The sequence below is a fragment of the Coregonus lavaretus genome (genome assembly GCF_964263955.1).
Source record: "Coregonus lavaretus genome assembly, chromosome: 3".
Lineage (NCBI taxonomy): Eukaryota > Metazoa > Chordata > Actinopteri > Salmoniformes > Salmonidae > Coregonus > Coregonus lavaretus.
This window is the reverse complement of record NC_139990.1, coordinates 1,496,644-1,521,090: the sequence shown is the minus strand read 5'-3', so window position 1 is coordinate 1,521,090 and position 24,447 is coordinate 1,496,644. Positions and strand designations below refer to the sequence as shown.

Genomic DNA, 24,447 nt, shown 5'->3' with positions numbered 1-24,447 from the left:
CCAAATACAGGTGTGCCAAGCTTGTAGCGTCATACCCAAGAAGACTCTATGCTGTAATCGCTGCCAAAGGTGCTTCAACAAAGTACTGAGCAAAGGGTCTGAATACTTATGTAAATGTGATATTTCCGTTTTTTATTTGTAATAACAATTATCTGATTGGCTGGGCCTGGCTCCCCAGTGGGTGGGTCTATGCCCTCCCAGGCCCACCCATGGCTGCGCCCTGCCCAGTCATGTGAAAATAGATTAGGGCCTAATGAATTTATTTCAATTGACTGATTTCCTTATATGAACTGTGACTCAGTAAAATCGTTGAAATTGTTTAATGTTGTGTTTATATTTTTGTTCAGTATAGTTGCTGCATAATTTGGGTGATGTTGCATCCACAGAGTTGGTCGCTTCAGACAAAGTAGCCTAACCAATATTGTTCCAGGGCTGAGTTTCCCAAAAGCATCATAGCACTAAAAGAATATTTCCTCCATTTAGTTTAAATTAAAGATGATCAGTGCTACGATGCTTTTGGGAAACCCAGCCCAGGTGATGAGGCACAAATGGGAGATGATTTTTTCCCCTAGAAACTTAACAGCTGTGCTCATCCAAACATTTAAAGAGGAATATAATCATCATCAACGGGGTTAACGAGTCATGGTTAACTAAAGGCACACATTGGCGTTGTTCGGGATTATCAAAACCGCAATGTATCATTGGTAAATTGTGACTGACTGGCAGATCTATTTATGATGCAAGGTGATTTGTAGATCAGTCAGTCGGCAGTCGCCTGCAGTAATGGCAATGTCAACAGAAGTGGGCGGATCAACAGAAGTGGGTGTATGGAAAGCAAATCAACTAATTTGGCAGACTCCAGACCGTTTTGCGTGGCTGATTGGGCTGCACAAAGAGTTGATTGTTGACAACTGTAGCATTTTAGCTAAACCTAACCCTTTTCCTAACCTTAACCTCATTCTCCTAACCTGACACTTTAATTATCCTAACCTGCTACACATTTTAGCTAAGCCTAACCCTTTTCCTAACCTTAACCTCATTCTCCTAACCTGACATGTTAATTCTCCTAACCTGCTACGTTAGTTATCTTAACCTGCTATGTAAACATTCAGCTGAACCGCGGTGCACCTGGCTATGGCCAGTTTAACAAATAATGGAGTGCTGATGTTACTCCCATCGCTGTTGATCCACCCACTAATGTTACACCCATCGCTGCTGATCCACCCACTTATTTTGCAAAGAACACTTTCAGACACACTCCATGTATGCAGTTACCCATACTTGGGGTTGGTTAACTCTCATTCATCAGGGAGCTTTTTAACGGCGTTTACTTTCCAGTTACGCATGATATTCTATTCAAGATGTCCGTAGGCTACGCTCACTGCATAAACGTGTGCGCTCCATCCTCCGCAGCATGGCAACAGGATTTTCCGTTACAGCTTAATTTATGCCTACATCTCCGATACGTTGATGAAGAGGATGACGATTTGGATTAGTTAGCGGGATCAATAATCAACATGCCGGTATTTTCGTGGGCCTCTCCTGGCTATCCCCGGGGTCTCCTGGTAGTTGTTTTGGTTGTGTTCGTGGGCATTGCATTGCCAGGTGAAGCCTCTGTCCCTGCAAATCTATCACACGGAACTGAAGGCTCACATTTAACTAATATCACTAATACTAAAAAGGCATTTCCTGTGCTCGCCGTAAATTACGAACACGTACGAAAGCCTTTTGAGGTCGCGCTATGGATCGTCCTTGCCTTATTGATAAAACTCGGTGAGTGCCTTTGCTTTTGTCACGATGTTACAATGATCCACTTGGGGATGCCCCTTACTAAATGAATTGATATGGATCGATATGACGCTATCAAACGTCACATTTCTCTGGGGTCATGATGATGATGATGATGATGATAAGGTTCGACAGGGACATTATTGCAATACACTACAACACATCAATTCAGACAGGAATGTAAGTCTAATGTTGTGGTATATTATAAATATACTACAGTTCCTGGCAGGAAGTTTGGACACAGGAGGTGCCCACTCTATTACTAATCGCTACACTGATGGCAGAGGTGGGATGATTCCATATAGGTAATATGGTTCTTTATGGCACAGGATCGGGTATACCCATTGTTTCAGTCCTACTTTGGATCATGAGATGCTGCATCTAATTACCATGGACTTTATAAGCAATTGTCCCTCTCACCAGTCACCACTAGAAACAGAAGCACAAGTTCCATAAGATTAGTGTAATAGGAGACTTGGCAAACATTTGGGATGGACATTCTCAGAGTGAAGAGAGCAGTTGTTGTCATGACCTGCCAGAGTTAGAGGGATGTAGGGGTAACTAGGGGTAACTAGGGGTAACTAGGGGTAACTAGGGGTCAGTAGGGGTCAGTAGGGGTAACTAGGGGTCAGTAGGGGTCACTAGGGGTCAGTAGGGGTCAGTAGGGGTCACTAGGGGTAACTAGGGGTAACTAGGGGTCAGTAGGGGTCAGTAGGGGTAACTAGGGGTCAGTAGGGGTCAGTATGGGTGTAGATAGTTCTGCATGTCTTTCCTGTCACTGTACTTTCTCTCTTGTATGTCCCAGAAAAAGTCATACACACTACACAAATATCACATATTATATTTAATATGCACATAACACACCCCAGACGGTTTGTGTCCCAAATGACACAATATTCCCTATATAGTGCATTACTTTTGACCAGAGCCCTATGGGTCCTGGTCAAAGGTAGTGCACTATAAAGGGAATACGGTGCCATTTGGGACACAGCCTATTAAAGTAACTGTCCAGTGAAAATCTCACTTAAAAGTTAATATTCTGGGGCCTCCCGAGTGGTGCAGCGCTCTAAGGCACTGCATCGCAGTGCTTGAGGCGTCACTACAGACCCGGGTTCGATCCCAGGCTGTGTCACAGCCTGCCGTGACCCGGGAGACCCATGAGGCGGCGCACAATTGGCCCAGCGTCGTCCTGGTCAGGGGAGGGTTTGGCCGGCTGGGATTTCCTTGTCCCATCGCGCTCTAGCGACTCCTTGTGGCGGGCCGGGCACCTGCAAGCTGACTTCGGTTGCCAGCTGGACGGTGTTTCCTCTGACACATTGGTGCGGCTTGCTTCCAGGTTAAGCGAGCAGTGTATCAAGAAGCAGTGCGGCTTGGCAGGGTCGTGTTTGGCTCTCGACCTTCGCCTCTCCTGAGTCCGTAGGGGAGTTGCAGCGATGGGACAAGACTGTAACTACCAACTGGGGAGAAAAAAGGGTAAAAGTACAACAACAACAAAGGTTAATATTCTGTTAAGTCACATGGTTAGCAGATGTTACCCAAATAATGTCGTTGACTCATTCTATACTCCTATTTGTGGCTAGAGCATAAATGGGAGAAAAAAAACACTTCAAAAACCCCTCCTCAAACTGCTATTTCCTCATAAAACATGACATCGTGTTGGCTCATTGGCTGAGCTGGCCAATCAGCGGTCTACTCGCGTTCATATTTTTTATGACCGGTATACGCCCACACCATTATGTTCTTGGGGTACGCCCACATCATTCAAACACAGAAAATATGCTTTTCACTATTTTACTTAGTTATAGGTCGTATTTAATAAAAATCTGGAAACACTGGACAGTTCCTTTTAAGGAATCTTCCAAGTAAGTGTTGTGTGAGTTAGAAGTCAGCTTGCAGTGATGGTAATTAGCCGCATACTACATATGTATACAGTAGTCTTTGAGACTGCCTGTCTCGCATCACTTTCCTCCTTCACAGTTAGCATTGCTAACTTCAAATCTAATCAAATGTATTGGTCACATACACGTGGTTAGCAGATTGTTATTGTGAGTGTAGTGAAATGCTTGTGCTTCTAGTTCCGACAGAGCAGTAATATCTAGCAAGTAATATCTAACAGTTCCACAACAAATATCTAATACACACAAATCTAAGTAAAGGAATGGAATAAGAATATATACATATATGGATGGCCAATGTCATTGTCAGAGCGGCATAGGTTAAGATGCAATAGATAGTATAGAATACAGTATATACATATGAGATGGGTAATGCAAGATATGTAAACATTATTAAAGTGGCATTATTAAAGTGACTAGTGTTCCATTTATTAAAGTGGCCAGTGATTTTCAAGTCTGTATGTAGGCAGCAGCGCCTCTGTGCTAGTGATGGCTGTTTAACAGTCTGATGGCCTTGAGATACAGTGCCTTGCAGAAGTATTCATCCCCCTTGGCGTTTTTCCTATTTTGTTGCATTGCAACCTGTAATTTAAAATAATTTTTATATGGATTTCATGTAATGGACATACACAAAATAGTCAAAATTGGTGAAGTGGAATGAAAAAACAAACTTGTTAAAAAAAATTTGAACAAATAAATAACGGAAAAGTGGTACGTGCAAATGTATTCACCCCCTTTGCTATTAAGCCCCTAAATAAGATCTGGTGCAACCAATTACCTTCAGAAGTCACATAATTAGTTAAATAAAGTCCACCTGTGTGCAATCTGTGTCACATGATCTGTCACATGATCTCGGTATATATACACCTGTTCTGAAAGGCCCCAGAGTCTGCAACACCACTAAGCAAGGGGCACCACCAAGCAAGCGGCACCATGGAGACCAAGGAGCTCTCCAAACAGGCCAGGGACAAAGTTGTGGAGAAGTACAGATCAGGGTTGGGTTATAAAAAAAGATCAGAAACTTTGAACGTCACACGGAGCACCATTTAAATCCATTATTAAAAAATTGAAAGAATATGGCACCACAACAAACCTGCCAAGAGAGGGCCGCCCACCAAAACTCACGAACCAGGCAAGGAGGGCATTAATCAGAGGCAACAAAGAGACCAAAGATAACCCTGAAGGAGCTGCAAAGCTCCACAGCAGAGATTGGAGTATCTGTTCATAGGACCACTTTAAGCCTTACACTCCACAGAGCTGGGCTTTACGGAAGAGTGGCCAGAAAAAAGCCATTGCTTAAAGAAAAAAATAAGCAAACACGTTTGGTGTTCACCAAAAGGCATGTGGGAGACTCCCCAAACATATGGAAGAAGGTACTCTGGTCAGATGAGACTAAAATTGAGCTTTTTGGCGCAAACCCAACACCTCTCATCACCGCGAGAACACCATCCCTACAGTGAAGCATGGTGGTGGCAGCATCATGCTGTTGGGATGTTTTTCATCGGCAGGGACTGGGAAACTGGTCAGAATTGAAGGAATGATGGATGGCGCTAAATACAGGGAAATTCTTGAGGGAAACCTATTTCAGTCTTCCAGAGATTTGAGACTGGGACGGAGGTTCACCTTCCAGCAGGACAATGACCCTAAGCATACTGCTAAAGCAACACTGAAGTGGTTTAAGGGGAAACATTTAAATGTCTTGGAATGGCCTAGTCAAAGCCCAGACCTCAATCCAATTGAGAATCTGTGGTATGACTTAAAGATTGCTGTACACCAGCGGAACCCATCCAATTTGAAGGAGCTGGAACAGTTTTGCCTTGAAGAATGGGCAAAAATCCCAGTGGCTAGATGTGCCAAGCTTATAGAGACATACCCCAAGAGACCTTTTGCAGCTGTAATTGCTGCAAAAGGTGGCTCTACAAAGTATTGAATTTGTGGGGGTGAATAGTTATGCACGCTCAAGCTTTCTGTTTTTTTTGTCTTATTTCTTGTTTCTTTCACAACCAAAAATATTTTGCATCTTCAAAGTGGTAGGCATGTTGTGTAAATCAAATGATACAACCCCCCAAAAATCCATTTAAATTACAGGTTGTAAGGCAACAAAATAGGACAAATGCCAAGGGGGGTGAATACTTTCGCAAGCCACTGTAGAAGCAGTTTTTCAGTCTCTCAGTCCCACCTTTGATGCACCTGTACTGACCTCGCTTTCTGGATGATAGCGGGGTGAACAGGCAGTGGCTCAGGTGGTAATTGTCCTTGATTATCTTTTTGGCCTTCCTGTGACATCGGGTGCTGTAGGTGTCCTGGAGGGCAGGTATTTTGCCCCCGGTGATGCGTTGTGCAGACCGCACCACCCTCTGGAGAGCCCTGCGGTTGTGGGCGGTGCAGTTGCCGTACCAGGCGGTGATACAGCCCGACAGGATGCTCTCAATTGTGCATCTGTAAAGGTTTGTGAGGGTTTTAGGTGACAGGCCAAATTTCTTCAGCCTGAGGTTAAAGAGACGCTGTTGCGCTTTCTACACCACACTGTCTGTGTGGGTGGACCATTTCAGTTTGTCAGTGATACAGTGAGGGAAAAAAGTGTTTGATCCCCTGCTGATTTTGTACGTTTGCCCACTGACAAAGACATGATCAGTCTATAATTTTAATGGTAGGTTTATTTGAACAGTGAGAGACAGAATAACAACAAAAAAATCCAGAAAAACGCATGTCAAAAATGTTATAAATTGATTTGCATTTTAATGAGGGAAATAAGTATTTGACCCCTCTGCAAAACATGACTTAGTACTTGGTGGCAAAATCCTTGTTGGCAATCACAGAGGTCAGACGTTTCTTGTAGTTGGCCACCAGGTTTGCACACATCTCAGGAGGGATTTTGTCCCACTCCTCTTTGCAGATCTTCTCCAAGTCATTAAGGTTTCGAGCCTGACGTTTGGCAACTCGAAACTTCAGCTCCCTCCACAGATTTTCTATGGGATTAAGGTCTGGAGACTGGCTAGGCCACTCCAGGACCTTAATGTGCTTCTTCTTGAGCCACTCCTTTGTTGCCTTGGCCGTGTGTTTTGGGTCATTGTCATACTGGAATACCCATCCACGACCCATTTTCAATGCCCTGGCTGAGGGAAGGAGGTTCTCACCCAAGATTTGACGGTACATGGCCCCGTCCATCGTCCCTTTGATGCGGTGAAGTTGTCCTGTCCCCTTAGCAGAAAAACACCCCCAAACATAATGTTTCCACCTCCATGTTTGACGGTGGGGATGGTGTTCTTGGGGTCATAGGCAGCATTCCTCCTCCTCCAAACACGGCGAGTTGAGTTGATGCCAAAGAGCTTGATTTTGGTCTCATCTGACCACAACACTTTCACCCAGTTCTCCTCTGAATCATTCAGATGTTCATTGGCAAACTTCAGACGGGCCTGTATATGTGCTTTCTTGAGCAGGGGGACCTTGCGGGCGCTGCAGGATTTCAGTGCTTCACGGCGTAGTGTGTTACTAGTTGGTTTCTTGGTGACTATGGTCCCAGCTGCCTTGAGATCATTGACAAGATCCTCCCGTGTAGTTCTGGGCTGATTCCTCACCGTTCTCATGATCATTGCAACTCCACGAGGTGAGATCTTGCATGGAGCCCCAGGCCGAGGGAGATTGACAGTTCTTTTGTGTTTCTTCAATTTGCGAATAATCGCACCACCCAACAGTTGGTTGTCACCTTCTCACCAAGCTGCTTGGCGATGGTCTTGTAGCCCATTCCAGCCATGTGTAAGTCTACAATCGAGGGTTACTCACGTCGGCCATGGAGAAGGAGAGCCCACAGTTCTTGGTAGCTGGCCACGTCGCTGGCACTGTGTTATCCTCAAAGCGGGCAAAGAACTTGTTTAGCTTGTCTGGCAGCAAGCCGTCGGTGTCCGCGACGTGGCTGGTTTTCCTGTTGTAGTCTGTGACTGAGCACCTACCCTTGTGGGGCCCCAGTGTTGAGGATCAGTGAAGTGGAGATGTTGTTTCCTACCTTCACCACCTGGGGTGGCCCCACAAGGGCCCCCAGGTGTATGGTGTGTGACTGTGGGGGGATATGTGCTGTTGCTGAGTTATGTATGGTTTTTTTTGTGGTTCCCGCCCCATTCCCAGATACGGTAAATGACAATGTTCCATTACTCATAGACATACAGTGGGGGGAAAAAGTATTTAGTCAGCCACCAATTGTGCAAGTTCTCCCACTTAAAAAGATGAGAGAGGCCTGTAATTTTCATCATAGGTACACGTCAACTATGACAGACAAATTGAGGGGAAAAAATCCAGAAAATCACATTGTAGGATTTTTAATGAATTTATTTGCAAATTATGGTGGAAAATAAGTATTTGGTCACCTACAAACAAGCAAGATTTCTGGCTCTCACAGACCTGTAACTTATTCTTTAAGAGGCTCCTCTGTCCTCCACTCGTTACCTGTATTAATGGCACCTGTTTGAACTTGTTATCAGTATAAAAGACACCTCTCCACAACCTCAAACAGTCACACTCCAAACTCCACTATGGCCAAGACCAAAGAACTGTCAAAGGACACCAGAAACAAAATTGTAGACCTGCACCAGGCTGGGAAGACTGAATCTGCAATAGGTAAGCAGCTTGGTTTGAAGAAATCAACTGTGGGAGCAATTACTAGGAAATGGAAGACATACAAGACCACTGATAATCTCCCTCGATCTGGGGCTCCACGCAAGATCTCACCCCGTGGGGTCAAAATGATGACAAGAACGGTGAGCAAAAATCCCAGAACCACACGGGGTACCTAGTGAATGACCTGCAGAGAGCTGGGACCAAAGTAACAAAGCCTACCATCAGTAACACACTACGCCGCCAGGGACTCAAATCCTGCAGTGCCAGACGTGTCCCCCTGCTTAAGCCAGTACATGTCCAGGCCCGTCTGAAGTTTGCTAGAGTGCATTTGGATGATCCAGAAGAGGATTGGGAGAATGTCATATGGTCAGATGAAACCAAAATAGATATTTTTGGTAAAAACTCAACTTGTCGTGTTTGGAGGACAAAGAATGCTGAGTTGCATCCAAAGAACACCATACCTACTGTGAAGCATGGGGGTGGAAACATCATTCTTTGGGGCTGTTTTTCTGCAAAGGGACCAGGACGACTGATCCGTGTAAAGGAGAGAATGAATGGGGCCATGTATCGTGAGATTTTGAGTGAAAACCTCCTTCCATCAGCAAGGGCATTGAAGATGAAACGTGGCTGGGTCTTTCAGCATGACAATGATCCCAAACACACCGCCCGGGCAACGAAGGAGTGACTTCGTAAGAAGCATTTCAAGGTCCTGGAGTGGCCTAGCCAGTCTCCAGATCTCAACCCCATAGAAAATCTTTGGAGGGAGTTGAAAGTCTGTGTTGCCCAGCGACAGCCCCAAAACATCACTGCTCTAGAGGAGATCTGCATGGAGGAATGGGCCAAAATACCAGCAACAGTGTGTGAAAACCTTGTGAAGACTTACAGAAAACGTTTGACCTGTGTCATTGCCAACAAAGGGTATATAACAAAGTATTGAGAAACTTTTGTTATTGACCAAATACTTATTTTCTACCATAATTTGCAAATAAATTAATTATAAATCCTACAATGTGATTTTCTGGATTTTTTTTCCTCATTTTGTCTGTCATAGTTGACGTGTACCTATGATGAAAATGACAGGCCTCTCTCATCTTTTTAAGTGGGAGAACTTGCACAATTGGTGGCTGACTAAATACTTTTTTCCCCACTGTATGTTAGTCAGAGACTCCTGAGGTAGAAGACTGCTAGGGTTTGTATCCTCAGACATTTCTTACTAAGGGCTTCAGTTATCTGCAGTTGCAGCACCGGCATGGTTGATCTATGACTAACTACTGCAGTAGCATGTGTGTTGCCTAAAATAGCGGTCTAAAAAAGGCCTTTTTTTTTTTTTTTTTCACGAGAGCTCAGACTTACAGCGATGCAAAAGTAACTGATTTTTAGCATTTTAATTGATCTAAGAATGAAGTGGTTATGTGTGTATGCTGTGAACTTAAAGTACCTTTAACCACTTCGACAGGCACTGTCTTTTCATATCATTCAGTACACATCTCAAGACAATTGCAACAGAGGCTGAATCAACATAGGGAGAAAATTGCCACACATTCTTGCCTCGATACGGCAATGTCATAGTAACAAACCCACTGTCCTACTACTGACCCAGCCCCGGATTCATAAAGCAAAAAAAGTTTAAGATCTAGGATCAGTTTTGCCTTTTAGATCATAATGAATAAGATTACATGGGCGGGGGGACCTAATCGTAGATCAGCACTCCTGCTCTGAGACACTTCATGAATACAGTCCCCTGTCGTACAGCAGACATATGTCTTAACATGAACATAAATAACATTACCTATCCCATCTTCCCCCCAGGTTTCGATCTGATCCCCCGTCTGTCCGGCGTGGTCCCAGAGAGCTGCCTGCTGATCATGGTGGGGCTGCTGGTGGGGGGACTCATCAAGGTGATCGGAGAGGAGCCCCCTGTACTGGACTCCCAGCTCTTCTTCCTGTGCCTCCTTCCGCCCATCATCCTCGACGCAGGCTACTTCCTCCCCATCCGGCCCTTCACAGAGAACGTGGGCACCATCTTGGTGTTTGCGGTTATAGGTAAGCTAAGTACGGACTGCTCAATCAATCACATTTATTTTATTCAGCCCTTTTTACATCATCAGTTTTCACATAGTGCTTATACAGAAACCCAGCCAAAAACCCCAAACAGCAAGCAATGCAGATGTAGAAGCACCGTGGCTAGGAAAGACTCTAGAAAGGCAGGAACCTAGGAAGAAACCTAGAGAGGAACCAGGCTCTGAGGAGTGGCCAGTCCTCTTCTGGCTGTGTCAGCCAGAGATTATAAGAGTACATGGCCATTTAGGCCAGATCGTTCTTCAAGACGTTCAAACGTTCATAGATGACCAGCAGGGTCAACAAGGGTCTGCTAAGAACGTTATCCTGTCCCTCCAGTGTAATTTGTATAGGGATGTATTTGCTGCTATGTATTTGTTGCTGTTATGATTCATGTTGTCATGTTATCATGACATAAAATTATGTATTTTTAAACTGCCGCAAACCAATTTCCTAGCCTGGTCAAGGAGTGGCATGATGGGACAAACAGACTGGTACCCAGGCTACCATTTTCCCATTGTGGGATGATAAAGTGAACTTCTACTACTACTATTATTTACCCTGTGAAAATGTTATCAAATAATTCAGCCTTATTGAAATAAGCCATTCTCTCATTCTTTTAGGTACCCTGTGGAATGCCTTCTTCGTGGGAGGATTGCTGTATGCCTTGTGCCAGATCGAGAGCGTGGGTCTGACCGGCGTGGACCTGTTGGCCTGCCTGCTCTTCGGCTCCATCGTCTCGGCCGTGGACCCGGTGGCCGTGCTGGCTGTGTTCGAGAAGATCCACATCAATGAGCTGATCCACATCCTGGTATTTGGGGAGTCCCTTCTCAATGATGCTGTCACTGTGGTGAGTGTTCAAAATAGGAAAAGCACTCGAACATCTGAGTAGCCTTGTTGCAGGTGCGTGGGAATAATTCAATGATGTCTATATAAAGAAAGACCCGCACACTGCTCTTGTCACTATCACTTCAGTTTATTAAACTGTGGTGGGTGTTGGCAGTGAAGATTAGGACAAATTGAACCAGACCTATAAATATGGAGAGGCTGTCTTTAACTCCGGGTGAGGTTAAAGGTTGCTGCCTCTCTGTTTCTGTGTACAAAGTTGGATCGTTTCAATCAAACCCATTCAACTCAAGTTAACATGACGGGATCTGTTTTGTTCCCTTATTGCCAGCTGTGTAAATTCAGTGTTCATTTCCAGACGTGTGGCTGACGCCACAAGCCACCCCCTTTAACAGGCAGCCAGTGTTCTCACAGCTGAGGAGGATGAGTATAATCAATTTTGCATTAACCATGACGGTGCACTTTCCTCTCAGCTAGCTCTAACGGCAGGGAGATAGCCGTAGCTTCAACGGCTCACTGTATACACTACCAGTCAAAAGTTTGGACACACCTACTCATTCAAAGGTTTTTCTTTATTTGTACTATTTTTTACATTGTAGAATAATTGTGAAGACATCAAAACTATGAAATAACGCATATGGAATCAACCAAAAAAGTGTTAAACAAATCAAAATAGATTTTATATTTGAGATTCTTCAAAAAGCCACCCTTTGCCTTTATGAGCTTTGCACACTCTTGGCATTATCTCAACCAGCTTCATGAGGTAGTCACCTGGAATGCATTTCAATTAACAGGTATGCCTTGTTAAAAGTTAATTTGTGGAATGTCTTTCCTTCTTAATGCATTTGTGTTGTGACAAGGTAGGGTTGGTATACAGAAGATAGCCCTATTTGGTAAAAGACCAAGTCCATATTATGTCAAGAACAGCTCAAATAAGCAAAGAGAAACGACAGTCTATCATTACTTTAAGAAATGAAGGTCAGTCAATACGGAACATTTCAAGAACTTTGAAAGTTTCTTCAAGTGCTGTTGCAAAAACCATCAAGCGCTATGATGAGGACCACCACAGGAATGGAAGACCCAGAGTTACCTCTGCTGCAGAGGATAAGTTCATTAGAGTTACCAGCCTCAGAAATTGCTGTGTGAATCAGGCCTTCATGGTCGAATTACTGCAAAGAAACCACTACTAAAGAACACCAATAAGAAGAGACCTGCTTGGGCCAAGAAACACAAGCAATGGACATTAGACCGGTGGAAATTTGTCCTATGGTCTGGAGTCCAAATTTGAGATTTTTGATTTGACTGGTACTGTACATAAAACGGACATTAATGTACTGAACAAAAATATAAACGCAACATGTAAAAGTGTTAGTCCTATGAGCTGAAATAAAAAATCCCAGAAATGTTCCATACGCACAAAAAGCTTATTTCTCTCAAATGTTTGGTGTAACAAATTTAGTTTACATCCCGGTTAGTGAGCATTTCTCAGTTGCCAAGGTAATCCATCCACCTGACAGGTGTGACATATCAAGAAGCTGATTAAACAACATGATCATTACACAGGTGCACCTTGTGCCGGGAACAATAAAAGTCCACTCTAAAATGTGCAGTTTTGTCACACAACACAATGCCACAGGTGTCTCAAGTTTTGAGGGAGCGTGCAATTGGCGTGCTGACTGCAGGAATGTCCACCAGAGCTGTAGCTAGAGAATTGAATGTTCATTTCTCTACGATAAGCCGCCTCCAACGTCGTTCTAGAGAATTTGGCAGTACATCCAACCGGCCTCACAACCGCAGACCATGTGTAACCACGCCAGCCCAGGACTTCCACATCCAGTTCTTCACCTGCGGGATCGTCTGAGACTAGCCACCCGGACAGCTGATGAAACTGAGGATTATTTCTGTCTGTAATAAAGCCCTTTTGTGGGGAAAAACGCATTCTGATTGGCTGGGCCTGGCTCCCAAGTGGGTGGGCCTATGCCCTCCCAGGCCCACCCATGGCTGCGCCCCTGCCCAGTCATGTGAAATCCATAGATTAGGGCCTAATGAATTTATTTCAATTGACTGATTTCCTTATATGAACTGTAACTCAGTAAAATCATTGAAATTGTTGCATGTTGCCTTTATATTTATGTTCAGTATAGATGCCGAATGGTAGTTTGGGTGCTTTTGGCAGGTGTAGATATTACTCAGCAAAATGGCTCTGACTCTATGCCAACCCGGCCACTGATTCAGCGTACAACCTTATCACCCAAACCGAGGCAGATGTTATTTAATGGAGCAGTGAAGCAATAGGAGGGTATTTACTGCCTGGCAGTGAGAATGGTCACAGTGTTCCAAAGACTGAGGGGCTGATCCAACTAGGGTGCTTCCCAAATGTCACCCTGTTCCCTACATAGTGCAAAAGTACATACTGGTCAAAAGTAGTGCACTATATAGAAAATAGGGTTCCATTTGGGACTCAACCCTAGTACCTGGAGTTTGGTAGAAGGATACTATTTACATACTGTAGTGATTGGGCTGTATACATTCCATGTATAATGATGTTAAGTAATTTATCATTCAACCAATAGGCACCCCCACCCCCACCCCCAAACATCTTCCCGAAGATATGAACGTGAAGCAGAACCAAATCAACAACTATTGCTAAATCTAGTTGATAGAAAATCTCAATTTGTGCATCCCAAATGGCACCCTATCCCCATCTCCTATGTAGTGCACTACTTTTGATAAGGGCCCAAAGGGCTCTGGTCAAAAGAAGTGCACTATATAGCGAATAGGGTGCCATTTGGGACCCTCGCATAGATCTGTGCGCGCTTCCACTGACCCCTTCTTTCGTCCCTCCACGCAGGTTCTGTACAACCTGTTTGAGGAGTTCTCCAAAGTGGGGACGGTCACTGTATTAGATGTGCTCCTAGGCGTGGTGTGTTTCTTCGTGGTGTCCTTGGGAGGGGTCCTGGTGGGGGCCATCTACGGCGTCCTGGCAGCCTTCACCTCTCGCTTCACCTCACACAGCCGCGTCATCGAACCCCTCTTCGTCTTCCTCTACAGCTACATGGCCTACCTCTCCGCCGAGATGTTCCATCTCTCTGGTATCATGGCGTAAGTAGCTATTTGACAGATAACAGATGTGTATTGATAAGGAGATGGGACACCATTATGTTGGCTTCAGTGTGTTCCATAGAGCATTATGGGTACTGTAGTACATCATTCTACAAGATGAACTGACATTGACTTATTATCAATTTGATAAATGAACATGAAGTTACAATGAAAATCAACTTGTCGTTTTTTTCACCATAGTTTGATAGCATGTGGGGTCGTGATGCGGCCCTATGTGGAGGCCAACATATCCCACAAGTCCTACACCACCACCAAGTACTTCCTGAAGATGTGGAGCAGTGTGAGCGAGACACTTATCTTCATCTTCCTGGGCGTGTCCACGGTGGCCGGGCCGCACGCCTGGAACTGGACCTTCGTCATCGTCACCGTCATTCTCTGTCTGGTGTCACGAGTACTGGGTCAGTACCATCCTCTGTCTGGTGTCACAAGTACTGGGTCAGTACCATCCTCTGTCTGGTGTCACCAGTACTGGGTCAGTACCATCCTCTGTCTGGTGTCACGAGTACTGGGTCAGTACCATCCTCTGTCTGGTGTCACGAATACTGGGTCAGTACCATCCTCTGTCTGGTGTCACGAGTACTGGGTCAGTACCATCCTCTGTCTGGTGTCACGAATACTGGGTCAGTACCATCCTCTGTCTGGTGTCACGAGTACTGGGTCAGTACCATCCTCTGTCTGGTGTCACGAATACTGGGTCAGTACCATCCTCTGTCTGGTGTCACGAGTACTGGGTCAGTACCATCCTCTGTCTGGTGTCACGAATACTGGGTCAGTACCATCCTCTGTCTGGTGTCACGAGTACTGGGTCAGTACCATCCTCTGTCTGGTGTCACGAATACTGGGTCAGTACCATCCTCTGTCTGGTGTCACGAGTACTGGGTCAGTACCATCCTCTGTCTGGTGTCACGAGTACTGGGTCAGTATAAAGCAAAATGTTTAAATCAATTTAACCTTTATTTTATGTGCATTTAAACATCTCAATATACTTTTCAGTAAAATAGACATAATCAAATTAAATAAAACACATTAAAAGCAGTAGTTGAAATAAAGTAACATTATAATGTAACCGTTATAGTTTAAACAAAAATGTATTATCGTTCCATCTGTGTGTGTGTGTTTCAGGAGTGATTGGCCTTACGTTCATCATCAACAAATTCCGGATTGTCAGGTTGACCAAAAAGGACCAGTTCATCGTGGCCTACGGTGGCCTGCGAGGGGCCATAGCCTTTTCCCTGGGTTATCTGCTGTCAAGTAATCACCGGATGAGGAACTTGTTCCTGACAGCCATCATCACTGTGATCTTCTTCACTGTGTTTGTGCAGGTGAGGCGGACAAGGGGCGCGTTCCTCTGCCCAGGCGTTGCTGACGCATGCCAGATCTTACAGCTTTTACCACATCAAATGTTGTATAGCAATTTGGTGCCTGACGGCACAGTCGATGACGTGGCACGCAACCATTGGTTGATGCAATGCAACGTCTCAGCAGGGGAAAGCCACCAATCTGAGTGATGCTGTAAAGCACAGGTGTCAAACTCATTCCACAGAGGGCCGAGTGTCTGCAGGTTTTCACTCCTCCCTTGTACTTGATTGATGAATTAAGGTCACTAATTAGTTAAGAACTCCCCTCACCTGGTTGTCTGGGTCTTAACTGGACACAAATTGAAATTAAATTGAAATGACAAAAACCAGCAGACGCTCGGATTGGAATGAGTTTGACAGCCCTGCTCTGAGTTTCAACAGCCCTAGACTCTACTGTGTATCTGTGAGAGAGTGAAACAGCACACTTTGACCTGCTTATGTAGACTGGGATCCCTTTACAACAGCCGCTGAGGGGAGGACAGCTCATAATAATGGCTGGAACGGAGCAAATGGAATGGCATCAGTCACATAGAAACCATGCGTTTGATACCATTCCACTCCAGCCATTACCACGAGCCCGTCCTCCCAAATTAAGGTGCCACCAAACTCCTGTGCTTTACAACTACTGTAACTAGCGCTTTTATGTTTTTGTTTTCAGGGCATGACAATCAGGCCTTTGGTTGAGCTACTGGCTGTGAAGCGGAAGGAGAGAAAGCCTTCCATCAACCAGGAGATTCACACACAGGTGATGAGCAGTATTATATGGAATACTTAAGCATTAAGGCCCGAGGGGGTGTGGTATATGGCCAATATACAACGGCTAAGGGCTGTTCTTAGGCAGTGCCTGGATACAGCCCTTAGCCGTGGTATATTGGCTATATACCACAAAACCCAGAGGTGCCTTATTGCTATTATAAACTGGTTACCAACGTAATTAGAGCAGTAAAAATAAACGTTTTGTCATATCCGTGGTATACCACAGCTGTCAGCCAATCAGAATTCAGATCTCGACCCACTCAGTTTATAATAAATATTATACTGTTGTATTAGCTATATTATCATATTACACTTATAATAATAATAATAATAATAATAATAATATGGGATACTTCTATTTCTAGTACACTCTTAGTGTGTTTTTAATCAGATAGACTTTGTAAACCCTGCATTTTCTCTCTTAGTTCCTGGACCATCTCCTCACAGGCGTTGAGGGTGTCCGTGGTCATTATGGACATTATCACTGGAAGGAGAAGTATGGATCCCATTCCAAACATACTGGGAGATTGATATACTTGTATTGCCATTTAAATGTCCACGTATTATCAACTTTCGCTCTCTCGCTCTCTCGCTTGCTCTCTCTCTCGCTCTCTCCCCCCCCCCCCTCTCTCTTCCCCTCACTTTCACTCTCTCCCCCCTCACTCTCTCTCTCTCTTTCCATTCCTCTCCTCTTATCATATCAGGCTGAACCGCTTCAACAAGACCTATGTGAAGAGGTGGCTGATAGCTGGTGAGAACTTCATGGAACCTGAGTTGATCGCCTTCTACCGAAAGATGGAGCTGAAGCAGGCTATCATGCTGGTGGAGAGTGGGCAGCTGCCCTCGGCCCTCCCCTCCACTGCCTCCATACAGTAAGTATTGGCTCCTGTTTCTTTAACATTGCAATGTTTTTTTTTTTTTACATCATTTAGCAGACGCTCTTATCCAGAGCGACTTACATTATTATTATTATTTATTTTTTTGTTTGTTTGTTTTTTGAGTTTAAGAAGTAGAATGTACTTAATTTTGTTCCTGTGTGCATCCCGTCCTTAGTATTTATCATCCATGCAGTAAGGGCCCATTACTGTCCACATCCTCTCCACCAGAGCCTAGTCATGCTGCTTGACAATGACCAGGAGTTGGCAAGATGGTGCAAAAAGATCTGGAACCAGGCTAGGCTAACAGTGGTCTTTCTGGGTTCCTGACTTGGGTGTGATGGCGTTTTTGTTATTTCCTTTCTGATCTGTGTCTTCCCAGGAACATCCAGCTCAGTGCGACTCCACGGGTCTCTAAGAAACGGGAGGAAGAGATCAGAAGGATCCTGAGGTCCAACCTGCAGAACAACAAGCAAAGAGTGAGTTGGACACTTTTAAAGAAGGAGGCTGAGTTGAAGTTGAATATCTGAAGGAAATACCACCAGCGGTAGAGACGACCAGTAAACTGTTCATGATGCGGACTCAGCACTCTTACAGTTGCTTAGATATGTTTATCTTCTGGCTGCAAACACCCTGTTCCCTGTCTCCTCAGATGTGCTCATTCTCCTATAGCAGACACGCTCTGTTCGACGCCGATGAGGAGGACAACGTGAGTGAGGTGCATCTGAGGAAGATGGAGAGGAGGGTCAGTGTGATGGAGAGGAGGGTCAGTGTGATGGAGAGGAGGGTCAGTGTGATGGAGAGGAGGGTCAGTGTGATGGAGAGGAGGGTCAGTGTGATGGAGAGGAGGGTCAGTGTGATGGAGGAGGGTCAGTGGGATGGAGAGGAGGGTCAGTGGGATGGAGAGGAGGGGATGGAGAGGAGGGTCAGTGGGATGGAGAGGAGGGTCAGTGGGATGGTGAGGAAGGTCAGTGTGATGGAGGAGGGTCAGTGTGATGGAGGAGGGTCAGTGTGATGGAGAGGAGGGTCAGTGTGATGGAGAGGAGGGTCAGTGGGATGGAGAGGAGGGTCAGTGTGATGGAGAGGAGGGTCAGTGGGATGGAGAGGAGGGTCAGTGGGATGGAGAGGAGGGGATGGAGAGGAGGGTCAGTGTGATGGAGAGGAGGGGATGGAGAGGAGGGTCAGTGTGATGGAGAGGAGGGTCAGTGGGATGGAGAGGATGGGATGGAGAGGAGGGTCAGTGGGATGGAGAGGAGGGTCAGTGATGGAGAGGAGGGTCAGTGGGATGGAGAGGAGGTAATGGAGAGGAGGGTCAGTGGGATGGTGAGGAAGGTCAGTGTGATGGAGGAGGGTCAGTGTGATGGAGAGGAGGGTCAGTGGGATGGAGAGGAGGGTCAGTGGGATGGAGAGGAGGGTCAGTGTGATGGAGAGGAAGGGATGGAGAGGAGGGTCAGTGTGATGGAGGAGGGTCAGTGGGATGGAGAGGAGGGTCAGTGGGATGGAGTGGAGGTGATGGAGAGGAGGGTCAGTGTGATGGAGAGGAAGGGATGGAGAGGAGGGTCAGTGGGATGGAGAGGAGGGTCAGTGGGATGGAGAGGAGGGGTTGGAGAGGAGGGTCAGTTTGATGGAGTGGAAGGGATGGAGAGGAGGGTCAGTGGGATGGAGAGGAGGGTCAGTGGGATGGAGAGGAGGGTCAGTGGGATGGAGAGGAGGGTCAGTGGGATGGAGAGGAGGGTCAGTGTGATGGAGAGGAGGGTCAGTGTGATGGAGAGGAGGGTCAGTGGGATGGAGAGGAGGGTCATTGTGATGGAGAGGAGGGTCAGTGTGATGGAGAGGAAGGGATGGAGAGGAGGGTCAGTGTGATGGAGGTGGGTCAGTGGGATGGAGAGGAGGGTCAGTGGGATGGAGTGGAGGTGATGGAGAGGAGGGTCAGTGTGATGGAGTGGAAGGGATGGAGAGGAGGGTCAGTGGGATGGAGAGGAGGGTCAGTGTGATGGAGAGGAGGGTCAGTGGGATGGAGAGGAGGGTCAGTGTGATGGAGAGGAGGGTCAGTGTGATGGAGAGGATGGTCAGTGTATTGAATGGACCCCAGTCTAGTGTTCTTTCTTGGCTATGGCTATGTCTTCGACATTGTAGAGATTTTACCTCATTGCAATAATGAAGCCTATTTGTGACGTTGTAACACTATTGTCTCTGCAGATGAGCCACTACCTCACTGTTCCAGCCAACCGGGCGTCACCTAGGCCTGGGGTCCGGAGAGTCAGGTTTGAATCCGGTCAGTCAGTCTCTAACACAGGGTTTCCCAAACTCAGTCCTGCTTAAAAAATGAGTCACTCTATATCCCCATTTATGTTGTGGTATTGAAAACAAAATGGCAATTTGTAGTAGCGAGACTATGATCAGATAGCCTTGTAGTATCTTATTGATGTATAATACTCTACTCATTTATTTTAGACAACCAGGTTTTCAGTGCCGACAGTGTCCCTACTGTCCATTTTGAGCAGCCTTTGACTCCGGGAACACCTGACGCTGTCAGCCGAGAGGCAGAGGTACCCAAGAGGGGTAACCTGAAAGCGGAGGGCGGAGGACCCAGGGGTACTGTATCAGACAGCAACCAGGGAGAGTTGGACTACCAAAGACTAGCACACTGTCTGTGTGACCCCGGGCCCAATAAGGTTGAGAATGATCCCTTCATGTCCTGATAAAGCACATATTTTAAACTAAAGTGCATGAAGTTCGCCTGGGTACCAGTCTGTTTGTGCTAACGTTCAAATCAAATGTTGTCATGTTTGGTATGATACCGAGTACAAGGAGTGGCATGTTGGCACAAAACAGGTCTGGATTTCAGGCTAACATCCAGTGGGGAGCATAATGGGATTGGAAGCTCCTTCTCTTCTGGCACTCCTTTGTATAAGATGAAGACATCTTCAAGTCAAAGTATTGAAGGACATTAGTTTCTCATTTATCCATGTTCCATTACTGTTGTATTGTTCATATTTTGGGTCATAGTTCTTTGGCGTTTCCTCTTGTTATGTGAGATAATGTGAATGATTTGCCAATGGTTCACGTACCAATTTTTCACAAACAATTTATTTATTTTATATCATGAAAGCATGTGTCAAGATTTGTTTGGTTTTCGAGATTTGTTTTAGTGATGTAAAATCATGCAGCTTCCGACTGACTGCATCACAGGGTAGACGGCCAACTACTGACTGCATCACACGGTAGACGGCCAATTACTTAAAGCACAACCCTTTACAGCAAGAAAACACAACGGTAACTACGGCTGCATTTACACAGGGAGCCCAATTATGGGCAAAAGATCTGATTGGTCAAAATACTAATTAGTGGAAAAATATCAGAATTGGGCTGCCTGTGTAAACGTAGCCTAAATGCTCATGCAGTTTCCAGTATTGAACTGGATAAAAGCCTTTTCAGAGGAGGCAAGTATCAAAATAGAGCCCATATCACACCTATCATGCCTTGTCTCCACTGTATTTGGGGGGGGTACACCTCCTAAACCAAGCTCCTAAAACAGCTATACAGTGAGGGAATAAAGTATTTGATCCCCTGCTGATTTTGTACGTTTGCCCACTGACAAAGAAATGATCAGTCTATAATTTTAATGGTAGGTTTATTTTAACAGTGAGAGACAGAATAACAACAAAAACATCCAGAAAAACGCATGTCAAATATGTTATAAATTGATTTGCATTTTAATGAGGGAAATAAGTATTTGACCCCTCTGCAAAACATGACTTAGTACTTGGTGGCAAAACCCTTGTTGGCAATCACAGAGGTCAGACATTTCTTGTAGTTGGCCACCAGGTTTGCACACATCTCAGGAGGGATTTTGTTCCACTCCTCTTTGCAGATCTTCTCCAAATCATTAAGGATTCGAGGCTGACGTTTGGCAACTCGAACCTTCAGCTCCCTCCACAGATTTTCTATGGGATTAAGGTCTGGAGACTGGCTAGGCCACTCCAGGACCTTAATGTGCCTCTTCTTGAGCCACTCCTTTGTTGCCTTGGCCGTGTGTTTTGGGTAGTTGTCATGCTGGAATACCCATCCACGACCCATTTTCAATGCCCTGGCTGAGGGAGGGAGGTTCTCACCCAAGATTTTACGGTAAATAGCCCCGTCCATCGTCCCTTTGATATGGTGAAGTTGTCCTGTCCCCTTAGCAGAAACATTTCCCAAAGCATAATGTTTCCACCTCCATGTTTGACGGTGGGGATGGTGTTCTTGGGGTCATAGGCAGCATTCCTCCTCCTCCAAACACGGCGAGTTGAGTTGATGCCAAAGAGCTTGATTTTGGTCTCATCTGACCACAACACTTTCACCCAGTTCTCCTCTGAATCATTCAGATGTTCATTGGCAAACTTCAGACGGCCCTGTATATGTGCTTTCTTGAGCAGGGGGACCTTGCTGGTGCTGCAGGATTTCAGTCCTTCACGGCATAGTGTGTTACCAATTGTTTTCTTGGTGACTATGGTCCCAGCTGCCTTGAGATCATTGACAAGATCCTCCCGTATAGTTCTGGGCTGATTCCTCACCGTTCTCATGATCATTGCAACTCCACAAGGTGAGATCTTGCATGGAGCCCCAGGCCAAGGGAGATTGACAGGTCTTTTGTGTTTCTTCCATTTGTGAATAATCGCACCAACTGTTGTCACCTTCTCACCAAGCTGCTTGGCGATGGTCTTGTAGCCCATGACATCCTTGGCGAGCTCTTTGGGCTTGGCCATGGTGGAGAGTTTGGAATCTAATTGATTGATTGCTTCTGTGGACAGGTGTCTTTTATACAGGTAACAAGCTGAGATTAGGAGCACTCCCTTTAAGAGTGTGCTCCTAATCTCAGCTCGTTACCTGTATATAAGACACCTGGGAGCCAGAAATCTTTCTGATTGAGAGGGGGTCAAATACTTATTTCCCTCATTAAAATGCAAATCAATTTATAACATTTTTGACATGCGTTTTTCTGGATTTTTTTGTTGTTATTCTGTTTCTCACTGTTCAAATAAACCTACCATTAAAATGATCATTTCTTTGTCAGTGGGCAAACATACAAAATCAGCAGGGGATCAAATACTTTTTTCCCTCACTGTAGCTGTCAAAGCATATTTTGACTTGTAAGTTATTGTTTTGTATGTTAAAAAATAATAATAAAGTGTGCCAAGTTTTTAATATTTTTTTTTATAAGAAAGACAATGTATTTGAAATGAAACAGGTTGAACTGTTTTCTGTTTGTATTGAGAGGAAAAAAAGCTTTACAAATCACATGCATTACCAATAAAGTGTTTTATAAATGTTTTGTTGGACATTTCAACAGTGGAATTTGCTGTAAAATAATTCAGATATACTACGGTCAGGGGTCAGTGTGTAACAAAGTGTGGAGAAGGGGGATAAAACTTCAGTCGTGGGTTTTCGTTTACCTCAGAAATGTACAGTGGGGGAAAATAAATATTTAGTCAGCCACCAATTGTGCAAGTTCTCCCACTTAAAAAGATGAGAGAGGCCTGTAATTTTCATCACAGGTACATGTCAACTATGACAGACAAATTGAGAAGAAAAAAATCCAGAAAATCACATTGTAGGATTTTTAATGAATTTATTTGCAAATTATGGTGGAAAATAAGTATTTGGTCACCTACAAACAAGCAAGATTTCTGGCTCTCACAGACCTGTAACTTCTTCTTTAAGAGGCTCCTCTGTCCTCCACTCGTAACCTGTATTAATGGCACCTGTTTGAACTTGTTATCAGTATAAAAGACACCTGTCCACAACCTCAAACAGTCACACTCCAAACTCCACTATGGCCAAGACCAAAGAGCTGTCAAAGGACACCAGAAACAAAATTGTAGACCTGCACCAGGCTGGGAAGACTGAATCTGCAATAGGTAAGCAGCTTGGTTTGAAGAAATCAACTGTGGGAGCAATTATTAGGAAATGGAAGACATACAAGACCACTGATAATCTCCCTCGATCTGGGGCTCCACGCAAGATCTCACCCCGTGGGGTCAAAATGATCACAAGAACGGTGAGCAAAATCCCAGAACCACACGGGGGGGGCTAGTGAATGACCTGCAGAGAGCTGGGACCAAAGTAACAAAGCCTACCATCAGTAACACACTACGCCGCCAGCGACTCAAATCCTGCATTGCCAAACGTGTCCCCCTGCTTAAGCCAGTACATGTCCAGGCCCGTCTGATGTTTGCTAGAGTGCATTTGGATGATCCAGAAGAGGATTGGAAGAATGTCATATGGTCAGATGAAACCAAAATAGAACTTTTTGGTAAAAACTCAACTCGTCGTGTTTGGAGGACAAAGAATGCTGAGTTGCATCCAAAGAACACCATACCTATTTGTGAAGCATGGGGGTGGAAACATCATGCTTTGGGGCTGTTTTTCTGCAAAGGGACCAGGACGACTGATCCGTGTAAAGGAAAGAATGAATGGGGCCATGTATCGTGAGATTTTGAGTGAAAACCTCCTTCCATCAGCAAGGGCATTGAAGATGAAACGTGGCTGGGTCTTTCAGCATGACAATGATCCCAAACACACCGCCCGGGCAACGAAGGAGTGGCTTCGTAAGAAGCATTTCAAGGTCCTGGAGTGGCCTAGCCAGTCTCCAGATCTCAACCCCATAGAAAATCTTTGGAGGGAGTTGAAAGTCCGTGTTGCCCAGCGACAGCCCCAAAACATCACTGCTCTAGGGGAGATCTGCATGGAGGAATGGGCCAAAATACCAGCAACAGTGTGTGAAAACCTTGTGAAGACTTACAGAAAACGTTTGACCTGTGTCATTGCCAACAAAGGTTAGATAACAAAGTATTGAGAAACTTTTGCTATTGACCAAATACTTTTTTTCCACCATAATTTGTAAATAAATTCATTAAATCCTACAATGTGATTTTCTGGATTTTCTTTTCTCATTTTGTCTGTCATAGTTGACGTGTACCTATGATGACAATTACAGGCCTCTCTCATCTTTTTAAGTGGGAGAACTTGCACAATTGGTGGCTGACTAAATACTTTTTTTTCCCCACTGTACTACCGTCAGGGGTCAGTGTGTAACAAAGTGTGGAGAAGGGGGGTAAAACTTCAGTCGTGGGTTTTCGTTTACCTCAGAAATGT

At 45.1% G+C, this 24,447-nt stretch overlaps 1 protein-coding gene across 1 annotated transcript; it reads left to right on the top strand.

Moving 5' to 3' along the window:
* Positions 1-1,517: 1,517 nt before the first annotated feature.
* LOC311119265 (Na(+)/H(+) exchanger beta-like) lies at positions 1,518-20,012 on the top strand (the record flags this gene model as incomplete). The annotated part of the gene is made up of 13 exons (XM_084157722.1): positions 1,518-1,773; positions 10,104-10,337; positions 10,976-11,202; positions 14,050-14,300; positions 14,502-14,719; positions 15,444-15,643; positions 16,338-16,424; positions 16,861-16,931; positions 17,140-17,307; positions 17,693-17,789; positions 17,963-18,097; positions 19,510-19,585; positions 19,765-20,012. The coding sequence occupies 13 exons, from the start codon at positions 1,518-1,520 to the stop codon at positions 20,010-20,012; spliced, it is 2,268 nt and encodes a 755-aa protein (XP_084013848.1).
* Positions 20,013-24,447: the final 4,435 nt, after the last annotated feature.